Consider the following 22036-nt stretch of genomic DNA (forward strand, 5'->3'; position numbering starts at 1 on the left):
AATCCTCCTGCCTCAGCATTGTATGTGCTAGAATATAGACATTTGCCATCACACCCAGCCTCTACAGCCTTTATACATATATGTTAAAATATATGTCATCTTATATACCAGTATGTGTGGTGTATGTGTGTGTTCATCTGGCTCCAGCTTGTTTTTGAGACAGAGAATCTGATGGAACCTGGATCTCAGTGTTGGCTGCTTGACTGATCTGTGAGTCTCTTGGTTTCTCCTGTCTCTCTTCCCCAAGGCTGCTGCACCTGGATTTTTATGTGGGCCCTAGGGATCATGTTTGTACAGCAAGCCCTTTACCCACCAAGTCACCTCCCCAACCAGTGTATTTATATCAACATGTACATATACCTTTCTCTCTGTCACTCATCAGTTGTGATGTAGCATCCAAAGCCACACCCTAAGCTATTGGCAGAATGAATTCTCACAACAGTGCGGTGATCCTTTTACTCAGTTTTCAACAGGAAACAGTATTTGAAGCCATAGCTAAGAAGCAGTGGAGTCAGACTCAGTAGAGCTTGGCCCCAAGTCCCATGTCTTTCCTCTGTTGCTTGCATGTGAGGGCACATCCATGATCCCCAGTCACCTCCCTTCTTAGCCTAGCAAATCAGCTTCTGAGAGGGGCTGAGTTTGTTCTGTGCTTTGTGGCTAAAGTCATAGATCCCCACTGGGGCAGTATCTAGAGACACTGGAGAGGCTGCTTCCGTATTTAGTGGGCAGAGACTTGGGACAGTACTAAATGGATTTGCAGAGCACAGGAGGGCTGTAACAGTGAGCACTCGTCTCCGAATACTGGCATTCTGGGGCTGAGACACCCTGGTTTAAGGTCACTCTGAATACAAGACTGTCTGTTCCTGGGACAGAGGAGTGGGGGGCATGTGAGGCAACAAAAAAAGTACCACAAACAAAGACAGTAGCTCCAGTAATTGTAAAGATCTTTGTAAAAGTTGGAATATTTGAGGTTTCTCAGAAAGGGGGAGCATTCATTTTTAAGGAATTTTTTGAAACAGGGTCTCATTATATAGCCCGGGCTGGCGGAACTCACTATGTAGGCAACTTGGTCTTGAACTCACAGAGATCCATCTCCTGGAGTGCTGGGGTTAGGCATATGCCATCATACACCCAACTTGAAACATTGAATGAAAACTTTAAAAAGATGCTTGGAGGAAATTTGAGATCAGGGTTGCTAACTCAAGTTACCATGCTCAGCAACATCATTTTTGGAAAAGCATTTTTTGAGATAGAATTTTCTTGGGGTCATCCTTACAGAAGGTGATGAGCATTTAAGCTTTACTCGTGATTTATCTTTTAAGGAACAAAAGCCTACATTAAAACTGTAATCAGAACTGAAGTCAAGCAAATTAGTTTCGAGGGGCTTTCTAACTTAAAATGGACCTGAATGTAGTCTCAGAGCTGGGGTAGTGAAACCCCACTACTTTAGTAGTTAGTTATTATAAGTGTATCTGACATTCTACTGGTCATGGGACTTTAGTGAAGAACCTGTCACTTGTCAGTAACTTGGGATGTTACTTACTTGTCAAGAACTGAGTCTATATTCCTATGCTAGACCTTCCTTAACACTTCCAGGGGCTTTTCCAGATGGTTGTCAGCATTAAACCCAAGTCAGATAAACACTGACTCATCTTTTCTGACCATTATCTTTGTAAAAAAAACTTTGATCCTTGCTTCCTCCTTCTCTCTCTGCCTTTCTCTTCCTTCCCTCTCTCCCTTTCTCTTCCTTCTCTCCCTGTTCCCTCCCTTCTTTCCTTCCTTTTTCCAGAGACAAGATTTCACCATATGGCTCAGGTACTCTAGAACTCATGGTGAGCCTCCTGTCTCAGCCTTTCAAATGCTGCCTTTGCATTTGTGTATGCAGCCATGTCAGGCTCCTGCCATTGCCTTTTAATGGTGTTGACTCTGTTTGAAGGTAGGCTGTGACGTGAGCATGTGTCTCATAATTGCTGAGTCGTTCTTTCATGTTTTATAGCACCATGGCTGTATCAAAGCCTGTTTGCTACTCTAAACAAATCTAGAAATGGTTAGACGCTTTTGGCATGCTTGGCAGTCATGTGCTGCAGGACCCAACTGCCAAGTCTCCAGCTTGCACCATGGCTGTGAGCTTTTCACTGTGGTCCTTGAGCCAAGAGCCCTTGGAGTCACCTCCTCCAGGTGTCATTTCAGGTGAACCACTGTCTCCCAGAGAAGATTGTGGTGTACCGAGATGGAGTGTCTGATGGCCAGCTAAAGACAGTTGCCAACTACGAGATTCCTCAGTTGCAGAAGTGCTTTGAAGCCTTTGAGAACTACCATCCCAAGATGGTGGTGTTTGTAGTTCAGAAGAAAATCAGCACTAATCTATACCTGGCCACTCCTGACCACTTTGTGACCCCCTCCCCTGGGACTGTGGTCGACCATACCATAACCAGCTGTGAGTGGTAAGTAGACAAAATGGGCATCCTTGGTTAAGGGAGAATAAGCTGGAGATGTTGCCTATTGCCTGAATATTCTTGGGGAGGTGTGGGATGGAATCCTCACATTCTAGTGTTGAAGAAAGCAAGATCTGATGGAACGCAGTGATGGAGCAATAGTCCTGTGTGAGCACGGGCTTATCTCTACCAACCACAAACAGACACGCACATGTACACACACAAGCACACATGCACAGCACTTTACCACAGAGCTGTGTTCAGAAAAAAAAAAATTTGAGACAGGATTTCTCTGTATTGTCCTAACTATTCTGGAACTGGCTCTGTAGACCAGGCTGGCCTCAGACTCACAGAGATCCACTTGTTTCTGCCTCCCAAGTGCTGGGATTATGGGATTAAAGGAATGCACCACCACTACCCAGCTAAAAAAATGTTTTAAATGACAAAGCTTTTTACTTCTTAGGTGTACTACCCCCCCCCACTTCATTCCTTTTGAGTTAGGGTCTCATGTAGCCCATACTGTATCCCCCAAACTCTTATGTAGCCCAGGCTGATCTCAACAGATGGCTTGCCTCCTTATCCTCCCCAGGGCTGAGATTATATCCATGCACCTACACACACCAGTGTCCTTTCGTGTAACTGACTTTGCCATTTTCCTTTCTGAGCCTTGGGTGATAGGGCCACAGTGACCTTTGAAATGTCTTCCAGTCATGTCACTGGTTATACTTTCTTTTCTAGGGTGGATTTTTACCTTCTTGCCCATCACGTGCGGCAGGGCTGTGGTATACCTACACACTACATCTGTGTCTTGAACACTGCAAATCTGAGCCCTGATCACATGCAGAGGTAAGCCTGTCAGAAATATACTTGTTCCCACTGTTTTCCTTAGTCACTGTATCTCAAAATAGCTTATCCTTTTAGTTCATGAGTGTGTGTGTGTGTGTTTGTGTGTGCGCACACGCGCGCGTGCGCGTGCACAGGTCTGGAGGCTGAGGTCAACTTCAAGTGTCTTAGCAGCTGTCTACTTTGATTTTTGAGACAGTGTCTTTCACTGGGATCTAGAGTTCCAGTTCCAGTTAGACAAGGTCTCTGTCTCTGTTGTTGAGATTACAAGCACACACCAGGTGGTTGCTGGGAGCTCAGTTCCAGTTCTCATAGTTGTGCAGTAAGCACTTTACCAACTGAGCGGCTACCAGTATTTCACCCCTTGACTCTGCCATGTCTTGATAATAATTGTTACCTTTTTGAGGAGTGATTTGTAATCCTGCTTTATATTAAAAATCACTTGAAAAGCTTTGAGAAAATGGGTGCCTGCCAGCACTTAATCCTGTGTGTTATAAAGCATTGGTGTTTACTCAATTTGTTTAAAAAAAAAAAAATGGTCTTGCTGTGTTGGTCTCAAACTCTTGAAGTCATGTTCCTAACTCAGCCTTCTAAGTAGCAGAGATTGTAGGGCACACTACCATACCTGCTTGCATTTATATTTTAACAGACTGCTCCAGCTGCATGTAATAACTCATGCTCATAATTTTATCACTCAAGAAGGCTAAAGCCAGAAAAGCACCTAGAATCACCAGCCCAAAGGACATAGTTAGTTGCAGGCCAGTCCCAGCTATATAACAAGACCTTGTCTCAAAAAGCTAGCTAGCAGCCGGGCAGTGGTGGTGCATGCCTTTAATCCCAGCACTCAGGAAGTAGAGGCAGGTGGAGCTCTATGAGTTGGAGGCTAACCTGGTCTATACGGAATTTCAGGATGGCCAGGACTGTTACACAGAGAAACCCTATCTCAGGAGAAAAACAAAAGCTAAAGCAGGAAGATTACTGGCAGCTAAAGGACAACCAGGGCTGCTGGAGTTCTAAGCCTGCCTAGGCTAGATATTTGAGAGCCTGTACCCCCCAAACAAATATAAAACCAACAATTCCTGAAATGGTGGGTGTGCTATGTGTTGTACCCCCAAGACAGTGAAACCTTGCCCCCACCCCAGGAGAAGGTGGAAGTGATAAAGAACACATTTTCGTCTTAACTTCAGGTTGACTTTCAAACTGTGCCACATGTACTGGAATTGGCCTGGTACTATCCGAGTTCCAGCTCCTTGCAAGTATGCCCACAAGCTAGCCTTCCTGTCTGGACAGATTTTGCATCACGAACCAGCCATCCAGCTGTGTGAGAACCTGTTCTTCCTGTAACTGACACAGCATGGACACTGGCTGTAAGGAGCAACTGGACTGCAGCTCACAGACTCAGCAGAAACGGCCATGGGGTTTTATGTTGGCATTTTCTCTTTCTCCATCCTTGTAAAATTAGATTTCTGTTCTTCTTTTAACCCTGATATTACCGTAGAGTGTGGTGGTGCATGTCTGTTACCCCAACACTTGGGAGACTGAAAGCAGAAGGATCTTTAGTTCAAGGGCAACCTGGATGACATGGTAAGTTCCAGGCTAGTCAAGGTTACATTTGTGAAACCTTGTCTCAAAAACAACCCCCCCCCCAAAGCCCACAACAAAACCAAACCTTGATGTCAAGGAAGCAATTTTCTAAGTACCAGCTGCAAGCTGCCTTGCTGCCTTGCTGCCTTTGTAGAGCACAGTGGTGTCAACAGCACTATTGCTGTGTGAAGCATGGCTTGGTGGGGGGGGGGGCTGCAGGACAGTAGGGCAGTGATAAAGCATGTTCTTAGCATGTGAAATCCCGAGTCCAATTCTCAGCAATCCTCCTACCAAATAAGTAAAGACAGAAAAACTAGCCCCCAAGGCAGCATGAGCGTCAGTCATACCTGGAGCTCATGCCTACAGGACCATTCTGTTTCTGGTGCCAGAAGTGATATGAATGAAGTCATTGCAGACATCTAAATAAGAGAGCTACTTTGTTAGAACAGCTGGGAGGGCTATAGAAAGGCTGTGCAATATAATGTTCAGAGAGCGTAGCTGTATACATGTGTGAAAGACATGTAGTTAAACCAGCTTAAGTCATAGTCAAGCCCTTGAACCCACTTGTCCCTGGGAAGTGAGTGCGGCTGTCCTGGCTTCCTTCAAGTTCAGCCAAAGCTGCTTCTGGACCTTTCAGCCTGTGACAGATGCATGCATGCATACATGTACACCTTTGCTCTTTGTGACTGATCTGCAGTAAATTTGATCAGAATACACAGGAAGGATTCAGCAGAGCTAGGAACATTCTGGATGCAGTGTAGGCTTTTTTTTTTTTTTTTTTTTTTTTTTTTTTTTTTCTGCAAATGTCTATAAATGAGATTTTGTAAGAGTCTCTTTCAACTGTGGGCTGATGTTGCTTGGAATTTTTCAAAATCCAGGTTCAGGCTTCCTAAAGTTGCCTTGGGCAAATGTGATGTTCTCATTTGAGTGAGACATGAAGGAAGTTGTCCCAGGCCTGTGGGCTTCAGTTTTGGGGGAGCTTTGGTTTTCTGTGTGTGTGTGTGTGTGTGTGTTTTTTTTTTCCCCTTCTGTTTCAGAATCTTCAAATTTCTTCAGGTTTAAGTGGATCATCCTTTCCTGGGTTCTCAAAGCTAATTTTACTTAACCTTTTCAACTTTGCAAGTATCTATTTATGTTTTGGTGTCATGGATGGATGGTAGGGGACTGAGCAGGAATACTCATCTTAAATGCCAGTGTGAAAGAAGAGCTTCATCATGAAACAATGAAGAGAGACTGGAGCTGCGGGTAATCAGGGTTAGAATGCTCTCCAAGCACATGCCTGGTCCTGGATTTAAAGAAAACACAGAGAAAACCTTTAGTTTGTTGGCTGCACCCATAGGCTGGGGAGGGATGAGTGCTGGGGTCCTTAAATGCACCCCTGGTTTTATTTGGAGTCTATGACCAAGGGTAGGCTGAGACCTGAACTATAAAAGCCACAGAATTAACAGACTTAAAAATGGGTCTTTGGCTGAACAAATTCTGCTTTCTGATGTCTTTGGAAGTAGTTTGAGTTTGTCCTTAGAAGATGCTGTCCCCAGCACTCCTTTCTCTTTAGGTAGAGCAGATACTTAATGGTAATGCCAGAATGCCCATACTTTCTATACCTGATGTTCTTGCCTTGTTTTTCAGTTTCAGTGCCAAGCAATTGAGCCCTGTGGGGTAAAATAAAAACAATCTATGTATCTAGTTGTGTCTGAAAGAATGTGGTTTGTTTATTAAATGGCTTTAATGTGTTTCCTTCAGAGAGAAGCAAAAGTAGTGTTATTCATCTGTTATTCTGCATGTCGGGGGCAGCACCATTGGTAGCCAGGTGATTCCCTCTGAGCAGGCTGGGGACCAGATAGGAAGGCACTGAAGTTTTGAGTATGTGCTTAAACTGTTTATCAGTCTTAACCATTGCTGTCAGCTCAACTTCCAAGTGCCTTCTCTACCACTAAAAAGTTATTTTTTAAATTGCATTTACTTTATGTAGGGAGGCATGGAAAAACACTTGTCACAGTGTGTATAAAAATTTTTAATTTTTGAGATGGAGGTCTTACTACATTGACCAAGCTGGTCGTGAGCACCTAAACATCACTGATCTTTTTTCCTTAGCTTCCCAGGGAGCTGGACAACACATAGGTGTGTGTTACACACCCTGCTGATCTTCTAAAAATAAAGGTCAGCGCAAAAATTAATAAAGACAAAAAGTAACAAAGAAAAACAAACAAAACCCTAAGTTGTCTTTTTGAAAAGACTAACAAAATGGCAGACCTTTAGCTGGACTGGTGAATAATAAAAGGGACGTCCGGTGAGATGGCTTCATCTGTGCCACCAAGCCTGACAGCCTGAGTTCAGTTCCTGGACTCACATGGTGGAAGGACAGAACTGTTTCCCCTAAGTTGTCCTCTGACCTCCATACACAAAATAAATGTAAGAAAATGTTTTTAAGGGAGTTAGAGAGATGGCTCCCCTGAAGAGGACCTTGTTTGGGTTCTTAGCACCCATATGCTCACAACCTCCTGTAGCTCCTGTTCCAGGGAATCCAGTACCATGGACCAAACATGTCTGTGGTGCATATACATACATGCAAGCAAAAATACTCTTACACATAAATATAAAAAAACAAAACAAACAGAGTAAGAAGAATAAAAGCAGAGAGAAAAAAGTTATGAAATATGGTAATATATGTTTGTCCGATTAGAATTCCCATTGCTAATTACTCCAAAGCCAAGTGTTCTCCCAATTGCCGTTTTGTCTGACTGGGTCAGAAGCTCCTATGTGATTCACAGCTGAGGCCACTGGCCATCATCTGAGCTTTGCCTAACAGCATAGGGTGTTAACACATGGGCCCTTGGGTTCTTCAGCCTGATTTTGGGGCGAGGGACATCTTCATGTTTTCTCAGGTCCTCTTAAATGTTAAGTCCTACTAGGCCATAGGAAAACCCCCCAAAAATCTCCCCAAAGAGCCCCAGAGGAATTGATAACTAATCTAACAGTCTAAAAAAAAAAAAAAAAAAAAAAAAAGCTGTGGACTCCTGGCAAAACCAACATGGTTCAAAACTGATGGGAAGGATGAGGAGTCTTGGCTGCTCAGCTCATCCCCTGCCTGTCTTGTCAACACAGTTGACTCAGGGGACTGCAGGATGGGTGTCTCATTTCGTTGGCTTCTTCTGCAGGGCTATTCCATTCACCTCTTCTACGGAAAATCTGTCTGCATATGTTGGCAGGGCCATGACCATGTCAGTTTCTTGTGTTTAGTTCCCTTAAATATTGTCCAACATCCAGTTTTGAGGGAGCTGCTAGCCAGTCCAAATATTTTTAGAGAACCTTTTATGTGCAAACTGCTATATTACAGGGTTCAGGTACAGATTGAAATCCCTTATAATCAAGGCAGGTTAAAGTCTTAACTCCAGGGATAGAAATAAAATACTTTGGGTCCCAGCAAGATGGCTATGAGGGTAAAGGCACCACTTCCAAGCCTAACAACCAGAGTTCAATTCTGGAGACCCACATGGAGGAAAGACAACCAATTCCCTGCAAGTTGTCCTCTGATCTCCACATACATGTAATGGTGCCCAGGTATGCACAAACATATACATACAATAAATGAATAGATAAATATAATAGAAAATAAGAAGCTTGTATTAGAAATGCTTTGAAGCAAAAAAAATACAAATTCCATAAATCATATTAATTCTGTAGATCACAAGCCAATAATGGTCACAAAATCAAATTTAGTGGGTTTGTTACTAGCCTTGAAGTCATAGAGCTCTGACTGCTCTTGACTCTTGAGTGCTGGGGTTAAAGGGATGGGCCATCATGCTTGGCCCTTTGTTTTGTGGTCCTGGAAATTGAACCCAAAGCCTGGAGCATGCTAGGCAAATGTTCTACCAAAGGAGCTACACTTTTAGACCTTATTTTATGGAATTTTTGTATATTATTTTGTACATTATTTACATTGGAGTTATTTATTTTGATTTTATATACATGAATGATTTGACTTGATGCCTGGAAGTATAACACGTATGTACAGAGACCAGAAGGTGGGGGGTCAGACCCCCCGGAAATGGAGTTACAGAGGGCTGTGAGACACCAACTCTATAGCTTTTTTTAAAAGATACAGGTGTCCAAAAAGTCTGAAAGAGTAGATCAGATATACTTCAGAACAATTAAACTAAGACACGTGGAAGGGGGGGGGTGAGAGGGAAAAGGAGGGACAGTACAGTGAGGGGGGTCAGGGACAGGGTAGCATAGGACCCAGGCTCCAAACTGCCAGTGTTTGTGGTGAGCATCACTGTCACGGACAAGGTAGGACAGTCTCTGTAAGTCATCTGAACAGGACATGCCTCCTGAAGAAATAAATGTATGTGGGGTCAGAGGCAGAGACTTAGGACCTTTTGATTTTGAGCTATGTTAATGATTAATTGTATTGCTCTTGTGTGTAGTTATCAGCTTGAGATAGTTTATCAACTCAAGTTGCCCCTGTGGACTTTGACAGTTCTACAAACAAGTGACAATGCCACACAGATAGGTCCTGAGATGGGGTGTCAGTCACCCCTCTTTCCCGCTAGTACTTTTTGTTTGCTTGTTTGTTTGTTTGTTTGTTTGTAGACAGGGTCCCTTGTAACCCTGGTTGGCCTTTCACTATGGACCTGAACTGGCCTTGAACCCTTGATCCTCTTACTTCACTGACCAAGTGCTGGCATTACAGACAGGAGCCACTATGCCCAGCTTCCCACTGTGGACTCCGAGCAGTCTTTGACAGCTGCTTAATGAAAGCTGTAGTCCTGACACCTCACCTGGAACCCTGTGGGATGTGTACTTGTGGACTTCTCCTATTCAGAGCTCTGTTGAAGTATCTGATGTCTTATCTCTGGGTGGGCTTTTCATTCTTCTTATATATGCCTTCGAGGAAAGGCCTGATGGGGGACTGACCCTTCCTAACAGCCCATTGCACTTTGGAGCCTAAGTAGATGACATAATGTCTGAAAAACACTGTAAATTTAACCAAGACAAATATTCAGTGTTATTACAGAGTTGAAGGGGCTCTGGAGGGAATTCTGCAAGAGCTATCATTACCTCTGAATCACTCAAAGTAAATGAGAGGGCTATCACAGCTCTCCCCCTTACCCACTGGAGCACTGTAATTACAGTGAAGATCAATGAGTTTTAGAACATAGTGACCAGAAGAAGCTGAATGGACTCAGTACCTTTATATCTTTTGTATATGCTAGGCAAGACATTGATTAATCAATTTACAGACAGGATCTCAGGTAGCTCAGGCATGACCTCAAACTTATGGGACCAAAGGGTGATTTTAAACTAGTGAATCTTCTGTCTCTACTTCCCAAAATGCTGCATTACAAGAGTGCATTACCAGACCTGGTTTTGCTGGTCTTGAACCCATGGCTTCATGCAGGCTTAGGCATGCACTGGACCAATATGTACCCAGTCTTCCTCCTACCTTTTATTATGAGAAAAGGTTTCGTGGAATTTTGCCCTATATGGTCTTGAACTTGAGGTCCTCCTGCCTGCAGAGTAGCTGAGATGATAGGTCTGCACCACCAGGACTGGCTTTTACCTTTCCCTCCCACCCACTCACTTTAGTGCTTCCCCAATCTTTCTTTATTCAGCCCTGAAGAGCAAGCTGCCACTGAGCTCTAGGTCCTTCCTGCCACCTGTTCTAGGAACTCTGGGTTCATTTCCTACCCTTTTTGATCCCCAACACTTGGATGCCATCTCTCTACTGCACAAACCTAGAAATACTAGCAGGCACTTTTCTCTGTGCTAGAACAGAAGCATGGGTATTCTCTGGCTTCAGTACCATTTAAAGTACTTCTGCGTCTCCCAGTCCCAGGTGACAGCTGGTAAAGCTATAGAGGAAATAATCCTAATGTCATGCTGGATAGAACAATAAGGGTTTAGTGGGTGGTTTATTTTTCTCAAGAAATTTGCATATCCGAGGCTTAATCTCCAACACAATAGGCCTTCCCTACAGCGGAAGAGACTCCCTCCTAAGATATTCCCCAAACAAAACCTAAGGCTTTATTGGCTCCATTGGAATCTGATTACTGCAAGAAAGAGATGCGAAAATCTGAAATGTGAATATAACTTCCTATTTGGATCGTGACAAGACTCATGTCTTTGGTTGGCTGGGGCATGCAAAGGAAACATAGTCTATGGATTGCTCCATCCTGTTTAGAGGATTTTTAGAATTGGGAAGATCAGAAGGAAGCCTCTTAGATTCATCAGCAGTGTTAAAATACATAACCCTACCAAGAGAGGGGCTCTCTACTTCACGATGGAGGCCAGACTATGAGAGTTCCCACAAAGGGCGCAGAAGGACAGATGGGAGGTTTCCAGAGAATAGAGGAGCCTGCAGAGCCTCTATGAGTCAAGGATGTAATTTGAGAGGAAGGGTGGATGAGACCGTGAGAGGTAGGATGCGAGTCCGGGATGCACAGCGTTCAAGGACCAGGTTGGCTGGAGTAACTGGACGCTGCTCCCTGACCGCCCCACGTGGCAGGCCCGGGGGAATGGGGCGGGGCGGGGCGGCAGGCAGGGGCGGGTCCTGCGGTGACGCGCGGAGTATATGGCCGGGCATGCGCACGCGGCGGGGGCCGGACGCAGAGAGGGGGCGCGTGGCTGTCGGCTGGGACGCACCCACTCAGTAGCTGTGTCGCCGGCTGCCCCGGGGCCTGGATAGTGAGGCTGCGTGGGCCCGACTGCCGGCTGGAGGACTGCAGGTGAGGACTGAGCGGGCGCACGCAGGATGGGAACCGGTGCACCGCCTGGCTGGGGGACACTGTGTGGGGGGTTGGGGACACAGGCACAACGAGGACCGGGATCCTTTCGGGAGGCCGCACACTCCCTGAGCCCGGTCCTAGTGGTGGCACCTGATCGCAGTGCCACGGTGGCGAGGGAAAGGAGGTCATAGCGCTGTCCCTTCGGCTGGAGGGCCTGGGATGTGTGAGCCAGAGAAGGGCGCCGGAGAGGTCGATAGCTGCGCGGAAAGGTTGAGATGGGCTTTCTAGAGCCCGGGGACACTGAGCGCAGAGGAAGCGGAGTAGATGGCAGATCGGATGCTCTGCGGTGGCGGCTGCTCGCTTGGGGCTCTGGTGTCTGTACCTTGCATTCCAGGAACCTGTGTACCCTCCTCCCTGCCCCCTGTCAGGCTATCCTCCGGCTGAAGAGTGATGCCTGATTCTTACGGTTGGGTTGGGCCAGATTGGAGAACCGCAAGGGAGGCACCGCGCTGATTTCCCGCTTGGCTAGCGGCAGGGACTCTTAGGTTGGGACTGACCAAATTAGGTGGTCTGATTACCGGGTGCTCCCTCTAGGAGTTTTAGGGCTACAGCCAAAATAGCCATCCATATTCATCTTACGATCTTGAGGTGGGATCGCAGCAGGAAAATTGCCTCTCTGGCGTGTGGGTTTAGTTTTTAGGATCTTGTGCCTCCCCGGGCCTAGATTCCAAACCGATTGGACTGTCCAAATAGTTACGTGGCCTGTATGGTCAAGATGACTCTGAATATGATTGGTGAGGGACAGAGTGCTTTCCTGTAGCCTATATGACAGGGTAGGGGCAGGAGCAACTTTGGCAGAACCCCTCTTCCTGAAGCAACTTCTGGATTTGGGATTGTGGCATTAGCCCTTTTTACCCAGCCAGTCACTGGTCATTGGGATACGGTACTTGGGGGTGTTGATTTAAGGGGGTGGTAAAAACTGGTCCCAGAGTAGCCACCCTGACCACGGTTCAGCCCCTGTTCCTAACATGCTCTGCGACCTTGGAGAGGGTTCTGGTTAGTCCTGAGGCCAGCCTGAATTGTTTATTCGAAATATGTACAATTCCATAACCCTTACCTATTAAAACAAATAGTAAACACTGAGGGGTTCCGACAAGTCTCCTTGGCCAAGCAGCCGGAGGAAAGGCCGGAATCAGAACTTGTAACAACTGGAGTTAAAAGTAGTTTTTCTGTTGTTGACTCAGTTGAGCTCTTTGCCAGTGGTGCAGGCGGGAGATGGAATATGGGTCTTCTTCCTGTGACTTTTGTTGGTGTGAACAGAGGTACCAAATTGACCCAGGATATGGGCTCTTCCAGAAGGACCATGCCAGAACACCTCTTGCTTCCATATCTTTTTGTTCTTCACCTGCACAGTGTAGAGGCCCAGGTAACAGGGATAAAAGGACCTAGAAATTGGCTAAGCAATCAACTAATTTGAGTGAGGGAGGTCTTTCCTTTAGACAACAGGAAAATTACAGGCTCCCAGGGATCCAGAGTTCTGTTGCAAACCCAGTGTTGGTGCTGAAGGCCCAGGTCCCCTGTACAGAGTTTGATGTGCACTCATCCACGGCCTGCAGGTGAAGAAAGAATTAAGTGGCAACACAAGAGGTCTCCTTGCTAATTGGAGTAGGTTAGAGAAGGGAGTGCTCTGTTAGAGGTGAGGCCTGGTGGCAGAGTGCTCAGGTCTTCGGAGCTAGATGGATGTCTCTCCAAATCCCAGCGCCATCACTATCCAACAGTGAGTCTGTTCTCGCTGACTGACGGGTGGAACGTTGTGGTCATGTCTGGAATGTGGCTGAGGTCTTGGTAGTGCCACCATTTTGTGGGTTTAGAGTCTCAGCAGCTCAAGTGGGCTAGGTTGTAAGGATGGTGGGAACCCAGACATTAGGTGAATTGTCTCCTCCTTAGCAGGGTATAAAGTGTCCCTTGTCCTCCTGGGGAGACTGCTTGTCTGTGGCCTGCCGTCATCGGACAATCTTAGGGAAGATGGGTGTTTTTCTGCCTTGAGTCTATTCCTCCTCTGGGTTTAGTGATGGGCAGGAGGGACTCCACCTCAACCCCCCACAGTGCCCCTGTGTGTGTGTGTGTGTGTGTGTGTGTGTGTGTGTACTTGTCAGTCACAGGATGGGTCCTGGTTTCAAAGACTGCCTACACCTCTTCCGCACCCCAAGCTAACCCTTGGTGAGGTGGGATATTTTGCGTGTGCCTCTGTCCCTGACCCCCCACCCCCACCATACCAGTTGTACTCTCTCTGTGCCATTTAATGCCCGAACAAGGTAATACCCTGCCATTTTGCAGAGCCACAGGCTGGCTTGTTATCTGCAGTGACTTATGGAGATACTGGATCCAGAGAGGTTAATTGGTGTCCCCAAATGACACTGCTTGTGAGTGGCAGAGACTTGTTGGGGAATACCAAAGAAGTGTTCTGCTCCCCACCCTTTAAAAATGACAAATTTACCAATAGTCCTGTGCTTTCCTCGGGGATACTGGGAAGGGGGTCGGTTATTACTCAGCATGTTGGATGGACCAAGGGAGGGGTGGGCTTCTGCTGCAGTAGTTTGTTTGGGGAAGCCCTGTACTTCTTTCTCTTGTAGACTCTGGAGAAAAGAGAGAGTCCCAAGAGAGCTGGGAAGGAGGTAAGGGTCAGGCCATCACCCCCCCATCCCCTTAGCCTCTACAATGGGTCTTCTCTGATCTCCAAGCTGGCGGCTGTCAGAATGCCAGGAGATAAGAAGTTCAGAGTCTGCTAACTTAGGACTGTTGCCAGCCAGGGCACCATGCTTGTCCATCATGGGGAACTCCAAATCACAACTGCCATAGAGTCTCCAGAGAGGGCCTTTGGTTGGGACCAGCCCAGATGGGGAAGCAGAGCCCCCTACTGGGCTTTCCAATTTATATCAGGCTGGAGGCCTGGAGGTATAGATCTCACCTGACTTGGGAGCCCACAGCCACCCATGGCAACCAGAGCTCTGCATTCCACAAGCCCTCTAACTTTCTGCCAGAGCGGATCCAGGAGAGCCTAGGAATTGTCGGAATAAAGTAATGCTCCTAAATTTATTATGGTTGACCCCAGAGCTGCTCTCAGGGCATTCCATACTATTATAGAAACATTCATTAAGATTGTGAATTAAGGGATGAGAGTATGTGGTTAGAAAGCTCTGCTTGGCATGCTGCATTATTATTGTTGTTGTGGTTATTATTGGTATGGTTTTTTGAGACAGGGTTTCTCTGTGTTACAGTGCTCTATAGACCATGCTGGCCTCGAACTCATAGGGGGTGATGGGAGGGGTGCGGTGGGATGGCTCAGTAGATGAAAGTGCTTGCTGTTGCATTGGATCCCCAGGACCCACATTGTGCCCTAAAGTTGTCCTCTGACTCATGCTTGTGTGTACACAAGCACACAAATAAATGTAAACAGAATAATATAGTTTTTAAAACCTTTATGTGTTTGTGCTCATTTCAATCCACTTTCTCCCATTATGCTAGGCTAACAACATGACCCCCTTTGGGTTTAGTCCCTGATTAGACTTGGAAATTGTATTCGAGAATCACACCTACGTGTTGCACACAGTGTGAAGGTGTATTTCTGTGATTGGTGTAATAAAAAGCTAGGGGGTAGGTATAGACAGGACTTCCAGACAGAGAGGAAGTAGGAGGAGATAGTCAAGGTGTAAGGGAGTGGCGAATGTGTCAACTGTGATCCCTTGTTTTTCTTGGGTTGTGGTTCTGGGAACGGAAACCAGGGCCTTGTGTACACTGGGCCACGCTCTGCCAATGAGCTGCGTTCCTTGGTTTTCTTTGTGAAATAACTTTCACTAGGCTCTATAGTCATGTAATTCAAAGATCAGAACAGTCCAGAATAAAGTGTCCATCATCCTGTTCCCCCACTCTGCCTTTTTAAAATAAACGTTCTTGGCCTGTGTTTCAGACATTGCCTGCCATTGTCCCAGCAGCTGTTATTAGTACCTCGACATTCAGTCGTGTGTTTACATTCTGTTACAGCTGTGTAGTATTCCATAGTAAAAAGGCTGCCATCTTTTACATGTGTTAACTGCCTGGATTTTCATCATTTTTTCTATTACATATGGAGCTACAATGAATAACTTTGCACATGAGTGGTACTTCCTAAGCATGTCGGTATAGAATAAGGCTTGTGAAGTGGATTTCCTATGCAAATGGTTAAATACAGCCTATGCAGAAGGTTAGATACAGCTATTTAGTTAGCATACACTAAAAAAAAAAAAAAATGACATTTACAAATTTCTTTTAGGTAACACCTAATTTAAATTTGTAATTCTTTATTTTTGTAACTTGTGTAGGTTATTCATTTTCATACTTTAAAAAAATAAATTTTAGTCAGGCGATGATGGTGCATGCTTTTGATCCCAGCACTTGGGAGACAGAGGCAGGTTGATCTCTATGAGTTCGAGGCCAGCGCGGTCTACAAAGTGAGTTCCAGGACAGCCAGGACTGTTACATGTAGAAACCCTGTCTCAAAAAAAAAAAAAAAAAAAAAAAAAAAAACACACACACACACACACACACACACAACAAAAATTAATTTTATGTGTATGAATGTTTTTTTTCCTACATGTATGTCTGTGCACCAGTTTCATGCAGAGCCCACAGAGGCCAGAAGACGGCGTAGGATTCCCCTGAAACTGGATGGTTGCTTATTGGATGCCATTTCCCATTACACTTCAGGTTTTTTTTACTTATTTCAGAGATATTCTTTTTTTTTAGTTTATGTGTGTACTTGCACAAGTGAAGGTGGAGGTCTGAGGAAAGTGTCAAATCCCCTGATGTTGGAGTTACAGGTCTTTCCTTTTCCTTCTGAGACAGGGTCTCATGCCTGGAATTCATATGTAGCCCAGATGGCCTTGAACTTTCAGTAGTCCTCCTGAATGCTGGGATTACAGGTGAGCCACCATACAGCTGTTATTTTAAACTTCTGATATTGACTTTAGATGTACTAAAGAGTTGTAGAGATAGATTTCCTTCCCCAGGGGTTCATTTACCAAGAACAGGAAATCAAATATTGACACAGCATTATAGACCGTGAGTCTTTTTAATATGTCACAGTGCCTATGCTAATATCCTTTTTCTATGTTCAGGGTCTGATGTGCCGCCCACATCACATTGAGTTGATATTTCTCCTTAATGTCTTAAAGTCTCTGACGTAAGCCCCCTGATCATTTCTAAATTGTACTCATTCATTTTGCGCAAGAACTTTGTCCAAGAATGTTGATGCTTAATGCTGCTTTTTAGAGGTTCATAGTGAGCATTCATTGTGTGTGTGTGTGTGTGAGTGTGTGTGTGTGTGAGTGTGTGTGTGTGTGTGTGTGAGTGTGTGTGGTGCGCAGGGGACAGGGAAATCAGGGAACTTCAGGATTGTTCTTTCTTTCCACCTGTGCATGCTGCATACTCCAGGCTAACTCTCCTGCAAACTTCTGGGAGATTCTCTTGTCTCCCATCTAACCGCAGGAGTACTAGGATTACTGATGGCATGCCATCATCACACACCATGGTATCCAGATATTTTTATGGGGGGTTTGGAATTGAACTCAGGCTGTTAGGCTTGCAGGCTAATATTTTTACTTGCTGGGTGGTCTTGTTTACCCTCCAGTGAGTTATCATGACTCAGGGACCCAGAGTAGGGAGCATCAAGTACCCAGGTTTACCACCTAGGAAGGACAAGGGAGAGGTGGCATGTAGCCAGGTCAGATCTTCCCAAGAAAAGTGCCTTCTGCTCTGTGGTCATCCCAGGCTGAGGCCCAGGACACCTGCTGATACCACTCCCAGACAGAGCCACCAGCCCTTGATGCAGAGTTCAGACTGTCAGAGAGCTGGAAGAGGACCCTACACCTGTGATGTTTACATTGGTGTGTGCTACAACTCACCTAGTAAGGTTCCTGCCTTTCCCTTTGACACTGCAGGTGGTGCTTTGAGACTGTGCAGCCTGTTTCTCCTGGTACTGTCAGCCTCTAACTGCAGCATCCCTCTGTGGGCCGTTTGCAGAGTGATCACTGTGTTTGCTTAATGATTCTGTTTGCCCCTTTCCTGCTGCATTTATTAGTTGAGATTCTGCTGAAAATGAAGAACTGACCCTTCCCTTATGTTAGCTTTATTCTGGGGATAGGATCTCATGGTCATTATTAATGACTCACCCTTCCCATTCCCTCCTGCCTTCTGTGGTACGCAACCAAGGGCCGCCCATGTGTGAGGCAAGCCAAGTGCTCTCCCAAGGAGCTTTGTCTGTCCCTGCCCCAACAATAATGGCCAAGCCCCTTCTTCTCCCAACCCCCTCCCAGCAAATTTGTAATGTCACAGGATAACCTTGTTTATCTCATCACTTCAGCCCTAGAATCAACCACTCCTCCAATGAGCCTGTTAGAGAGGTTAAGGTCTTTGTTGGATGTGCCATTAGTCACTGCTGGGGTTATCTTTGCTTCTAGGCCCCTTTAGCAGACAAAGCTGGGAAGTGTATGATACTAACCCATAGGAGTCTGCCTCTGTGTGTTATATGACTTAGAAAAATCTTGAGCAGGGTCTCATGGAGCCAAGGTTGGCCTTAACTTGCTATGTAGTTGAAGATGACCTTGAACTTCTGATTTCGCTGGGAATACAAGCATCTGGTTTACTAAGCCCTGGGCTTTAACCCGATGCTAGGCAAGCACTACCAGCTGAACTACGGCCCAGTCCCTCTGTGTTTATATTTTAAACCGTGTCTGTACTGATACCACTTATTTCAACCTAACACCATAAATTCACTTTATAAGTCTTTCCCCGGTCATTTATAACTTCCTTCTTCAACGGTGAGAAACTCTCACCCGTCAAATTGTCGGGTTGTAGGTTATCTGCTGATTATGCTTCTGTTCTCCTGACACTGACCTAACCCCCTGCCTCTGTGTGGACTGCAGATTTGACTTCATTGACCTTCCTGATGATAGAATCCAGATGTAGGAGTCAGTGTCCCTGGCTAACGTGGACATTTGTACCTACAGTGGCATCAAGACTGACTCTGCCCTCACGCCACCACACTCCTCTTTTGCCACGTCCATCTCTCTCCCTTCCTCTCTCTCCCTTCTCTTTCCTTCCCTTCTTTGCTTCTTCTCTCCCTCACTCCTTTTAAAGGCTCAAGGACCAAAGGATTACCAGCCTACAATAAACACTGCCAGAAAAGCTAGGACCTCAAGAAAGACATACATGGTCCTCTGGAGAAGGGGAAAGGGACAAGATCTCCTGAGCAGATTGGGAGCATGGAGGGAGGGGAGCGGGAGTTAAGGAGAAGAGGAGGGGAGAGGTGGGCATGAGGGAACAGGAAGATCGAGACGGAAAGAATAGAGGAGAACAAGAAAAGAGATACCATAATAGAGGGAGCCATTATAGGTTTAAGGAGAAATCCTAGGGAAATGTCCAGAGATCTACAAGGACGACCCCAACGAACAATCTAAGCAATAGTGGAGAGGCTACCTTCAATGTCCTTCCCTGATAATGAGATTGGTGACTACCTTCCTAGAGCCTTCATCGAGTAGCTGATGGAAGCAGAAGCAGACACCCACAGCTAAACACTGAGCCGATCTCCTGGAATCCAGTTGCAGGGAGGGAGAAGTGAGGGGGCTGGGGAGATGGCTCAGAGGAACAGCTCTTCCAGAGGTTCTGAGTTCAATTCCTAGCAATCACATGGTGGCTCAAAACCCTCTATAAGATCTGGTGCCCTTTTCTGATGTATATATACATAATGAGTAAATCTTTAAAAAGAAAGAAAGAGAGGGAGGGAGGTAGGGAGAAGTGATGAGCAAAGGTGTCAAACCCAGATTCCCTGAATCCCCTGAACGTGGGTGTTAGGAGGACTGGGCAGTCTACGGGGCCTCTGGTAGTGGATCAGTATTTATCCCTAGTGTACGAATGGACTTTGGGAGCCCATTCCACATAGAGGGATACTCTCTCAGCCTAGACACATGGGGGAGGGTCTAGACCCTGCCCCAAATGATGTGATAGACTTTGTAGACTCCCCATTGAAGCTCTCACTCTCCCTGGGGAGCAGAAAAGGGATGGGCTGGGGTTTGGTGGTGATGATGGGGAAAGATGGGAGGGTGAGGGAACTGGGATTGACATGTAAAACAACCTTGTTTCAAATGTAAATAAAAAAAGGGGAGAAAAGAGTTTGAGAGAAAATCGGCACAATTGAGCTTGAGTCTGACACTTTTGGAAGGAAGGGATGAAGGAAAGGAAGACACTCATGTCTTTGGACATTTCAGCTATGGAGATTTACAAGCAGCTGTGTCAGAAAAAGAGCCTGACTTTTTTAGGCCAAGTTTGCTTAGGTTTTGGCTGGTATCCAAAGAAGGGATAGAAAGGGAAAAGGGGAAAATATGTATACTTTTGAGTTACAACTCAGAAGAGTGGGCAGACTCGGCAGTGAGGATAGTAAGCAACTGCCACATCTGCCCTTAAAAGCTTTGTGTGTACATTGATCGTGTGTGTTCACAAACACACCTGTGCAGAGGTCAGAGAACTGGCTAGAACCGATTCACGCCTTCCCTTCCGGGATCTGCAGGTGGAATTCAGGTTGTCAGGCTTGGGGCCAATGCTTATAGTGCTGCGCCTTCTCCCCAGGCCACATCTGTCCTTGGAGGTGGGGGTCACAAACTCGGAGATCTTAGTGCCTCGGTGTCCCCAGTGCTGGATTTGTAGGCGTGTGACACTTGCCTGGCTTTACATCTGTCCTACGCCACAGTCTTGTTAATGTCGTAGCTTCAGAATTATTTTAACTCATAGAACACACTGTATCCTGATGTCGTAAGGGCAGAATGGCCACTTGGGTGAGAACTACTCGACTACAGCTATGGTCATGTTCCCCACCCCCTTGAATCTAGTGGTCCTGTGCTTAACATTCTTGGCAGGATGGGCTAATGGAAGTTGCAGAATAGGGAGGCGCTCAGAGATCTGCTGTAACTTGGGGTCTGGCATCATAACTCTATGATATGGAATTGTGTGGTGTTGTATATGAAAACAGGCAAGCATGCTAGTGTAACACAGACAGATGCTCAAAACAACCCGTTTTGTGATTACCCATCTCTGTTGGCCAATCCAGGCAACTGATTGACTGGCTTCTTTGCTGAGGGTCCTACAAAGCTAAAATCAAGAAGCTACCATAGTTCTTTTCCAGAAGGGTGGCTTTCAAGGTTGCGAAGAAGTTAGCTCCTTGTAGATGTAGGATGTTCCCTCCTCTGGCTGTTAGCCAGGGACCACTTTTCAGTTCTTAGAAATCCCTGCCCCCATTTTCTTCTATCATTTGTTTTTGTTCTGAGACAGGTTGGCACTTATTATAGACTGGCCTCAAACCTTGAATTTCTGATCCTCCTGCCTCCACCTCTGTTCTGGTTAGTATTGAAGCCATGGTTTTGTTTATCTTAGGCAAGCACCCTACCTGTGGAGGTACATCTCCCTTTTTACTTTTGGGGCAGGGTCTCCTGTAGCCTAGTCTGGCCTTGAACTTACAATGTGGCTGAGGATGGCCTTGAACTCCTGATTCTCCTAACTCTACTTCCTGTGTACTGGCGAGTACATCCACCACCCTTGCTTCCTGTGTGTGAACCACCAGGGATACCTCCCTGTCTTCAAGAGGTGCAACCCAAGCACGGGAGTGCAGTGTCATTTACAGGTTCTGCCCACAAATAAAGCAAGGATCACAGGCGTCATCCTAGAACACTACTAAAGTGATCCAGCTGTGATTCCAGCACCAAAGTATTTACCTAGGTTTAGTTCTTCTGATGAGTTGCCACAGATTTGATGGCTTCAAACCACAGCAGTGTTAGTCTCTCAAAGTTCCAGGGGCCAGAAGTCTGAGGTGGGTGGGACTCTTTATTCCAACAGCTCTTGGAAGAATCTTTCCTGTTCTTTCTAGCTTTTAAGGGGTGGGGTGCTATAGGTAGGTGGCGACGGCAGGATGGGGTTGGCAGCTTTTAGTACTTCCTGTCTTGTGGCTGCATTACCCCAGCCTCTGCTTCAGTCCTCATAGAACCTCCCCAAATTCAGTGTGTGTTTGTCTGCCCCCATCTCCTCTCCTTTCTCAAAAAACAAAACAAAACCAAACAAAAAAACCACAAAAAAAAAAAACCCAAAAAAACAAACAAACAAAAAAAAGTCATTGGATTTAGGGTCCATCCAGATACTAAGATGGTTTCCTCTTGAGATCCTCATCTGACTTCATCAACAGAGGCCCCGTTTCCTACTTTGATCACATTCTAAGGTTTTGGAGAGAGGTGATTTGGGGGTACCATTCAGCTTAGAATGCACGGAGACAGCCTTTGTACATACAATCTGGCTCATGGAACTATAAAAAGGAGGAGGACGGAGGGTACTTCTGTTGAGCCCCGAGGCAGAATGCTGGCCTGGATACTC

At 45.9% G+C, this 22036-nt stretch overlaps 3 protein-coding genes across 4 annotated transcripts in view; 2 read left to right on the forward strand and 1 right to left on the reverse strand.

Annotated features, from left to right (window-relative positions):
- Window positions 1–4664, forward strand: part of Piwil2 (piwi like RNA-mediated gene silencing 2) — a 42239-nt gene extending 37575 nt beyond the window's left edge. Inside the window, exons 20-22 of the mRNA XM_051195447.1 lie at window positions 2191–2444; window positions 3174–3281; window positions 4466–4664. Coding sequence (XP_051051404.1) covers window positions 2191–2444; window positions 3174–3281; window positions 4466–4622 — 519 coding nt within the window. The 3' untranslated portion in view covers window positions 4623–4664. The remainder of the gene's footprint in view (window positions 1–2190; window positions 2445–3173; window positions 3282–4465) is intronic.
- Window positions 1–22036, reverse strand: part of Reep4 (receptor accessory protein 4) — an 816909-nt gene that overhangs the window by 158377 nt on the left and 636496 nt on the right. The window lies entirely within an intron of this gene.
- Slc39a14 (solute carrier family 39 member 14) overlaps window positions 11443–22036 on the forward strand; it is a 43914-nt gene continuing 33320 nt past the window's right edge. Inside the window, exon 1 of one of the 2 annotated variants that reach the window (XM_051195430.1) lies at window positions 11443–11590. The gene's annotated coding sequence lies outside the window, so the exon portion shown is untranslated. The remainder of the gene's footprint in view (window positions 11591–22036) is intronic. The other variant, XM_051195429.1, reaches the window with a different exon arrangement.

Source organism: Phodopus roborovskii, unplaced genomic scaffold (assembly GCF_943737965.1).
Source record: "Phodopus roborovskii unplaced genomic scaffold, PHOROB, whole genome shotgun sequence".
NCBI lineage: Eukaryota > Metazoa > Chordata > Mammalia > Rodentia > Cricetidae > Phodopus > Phodopus roborovskii.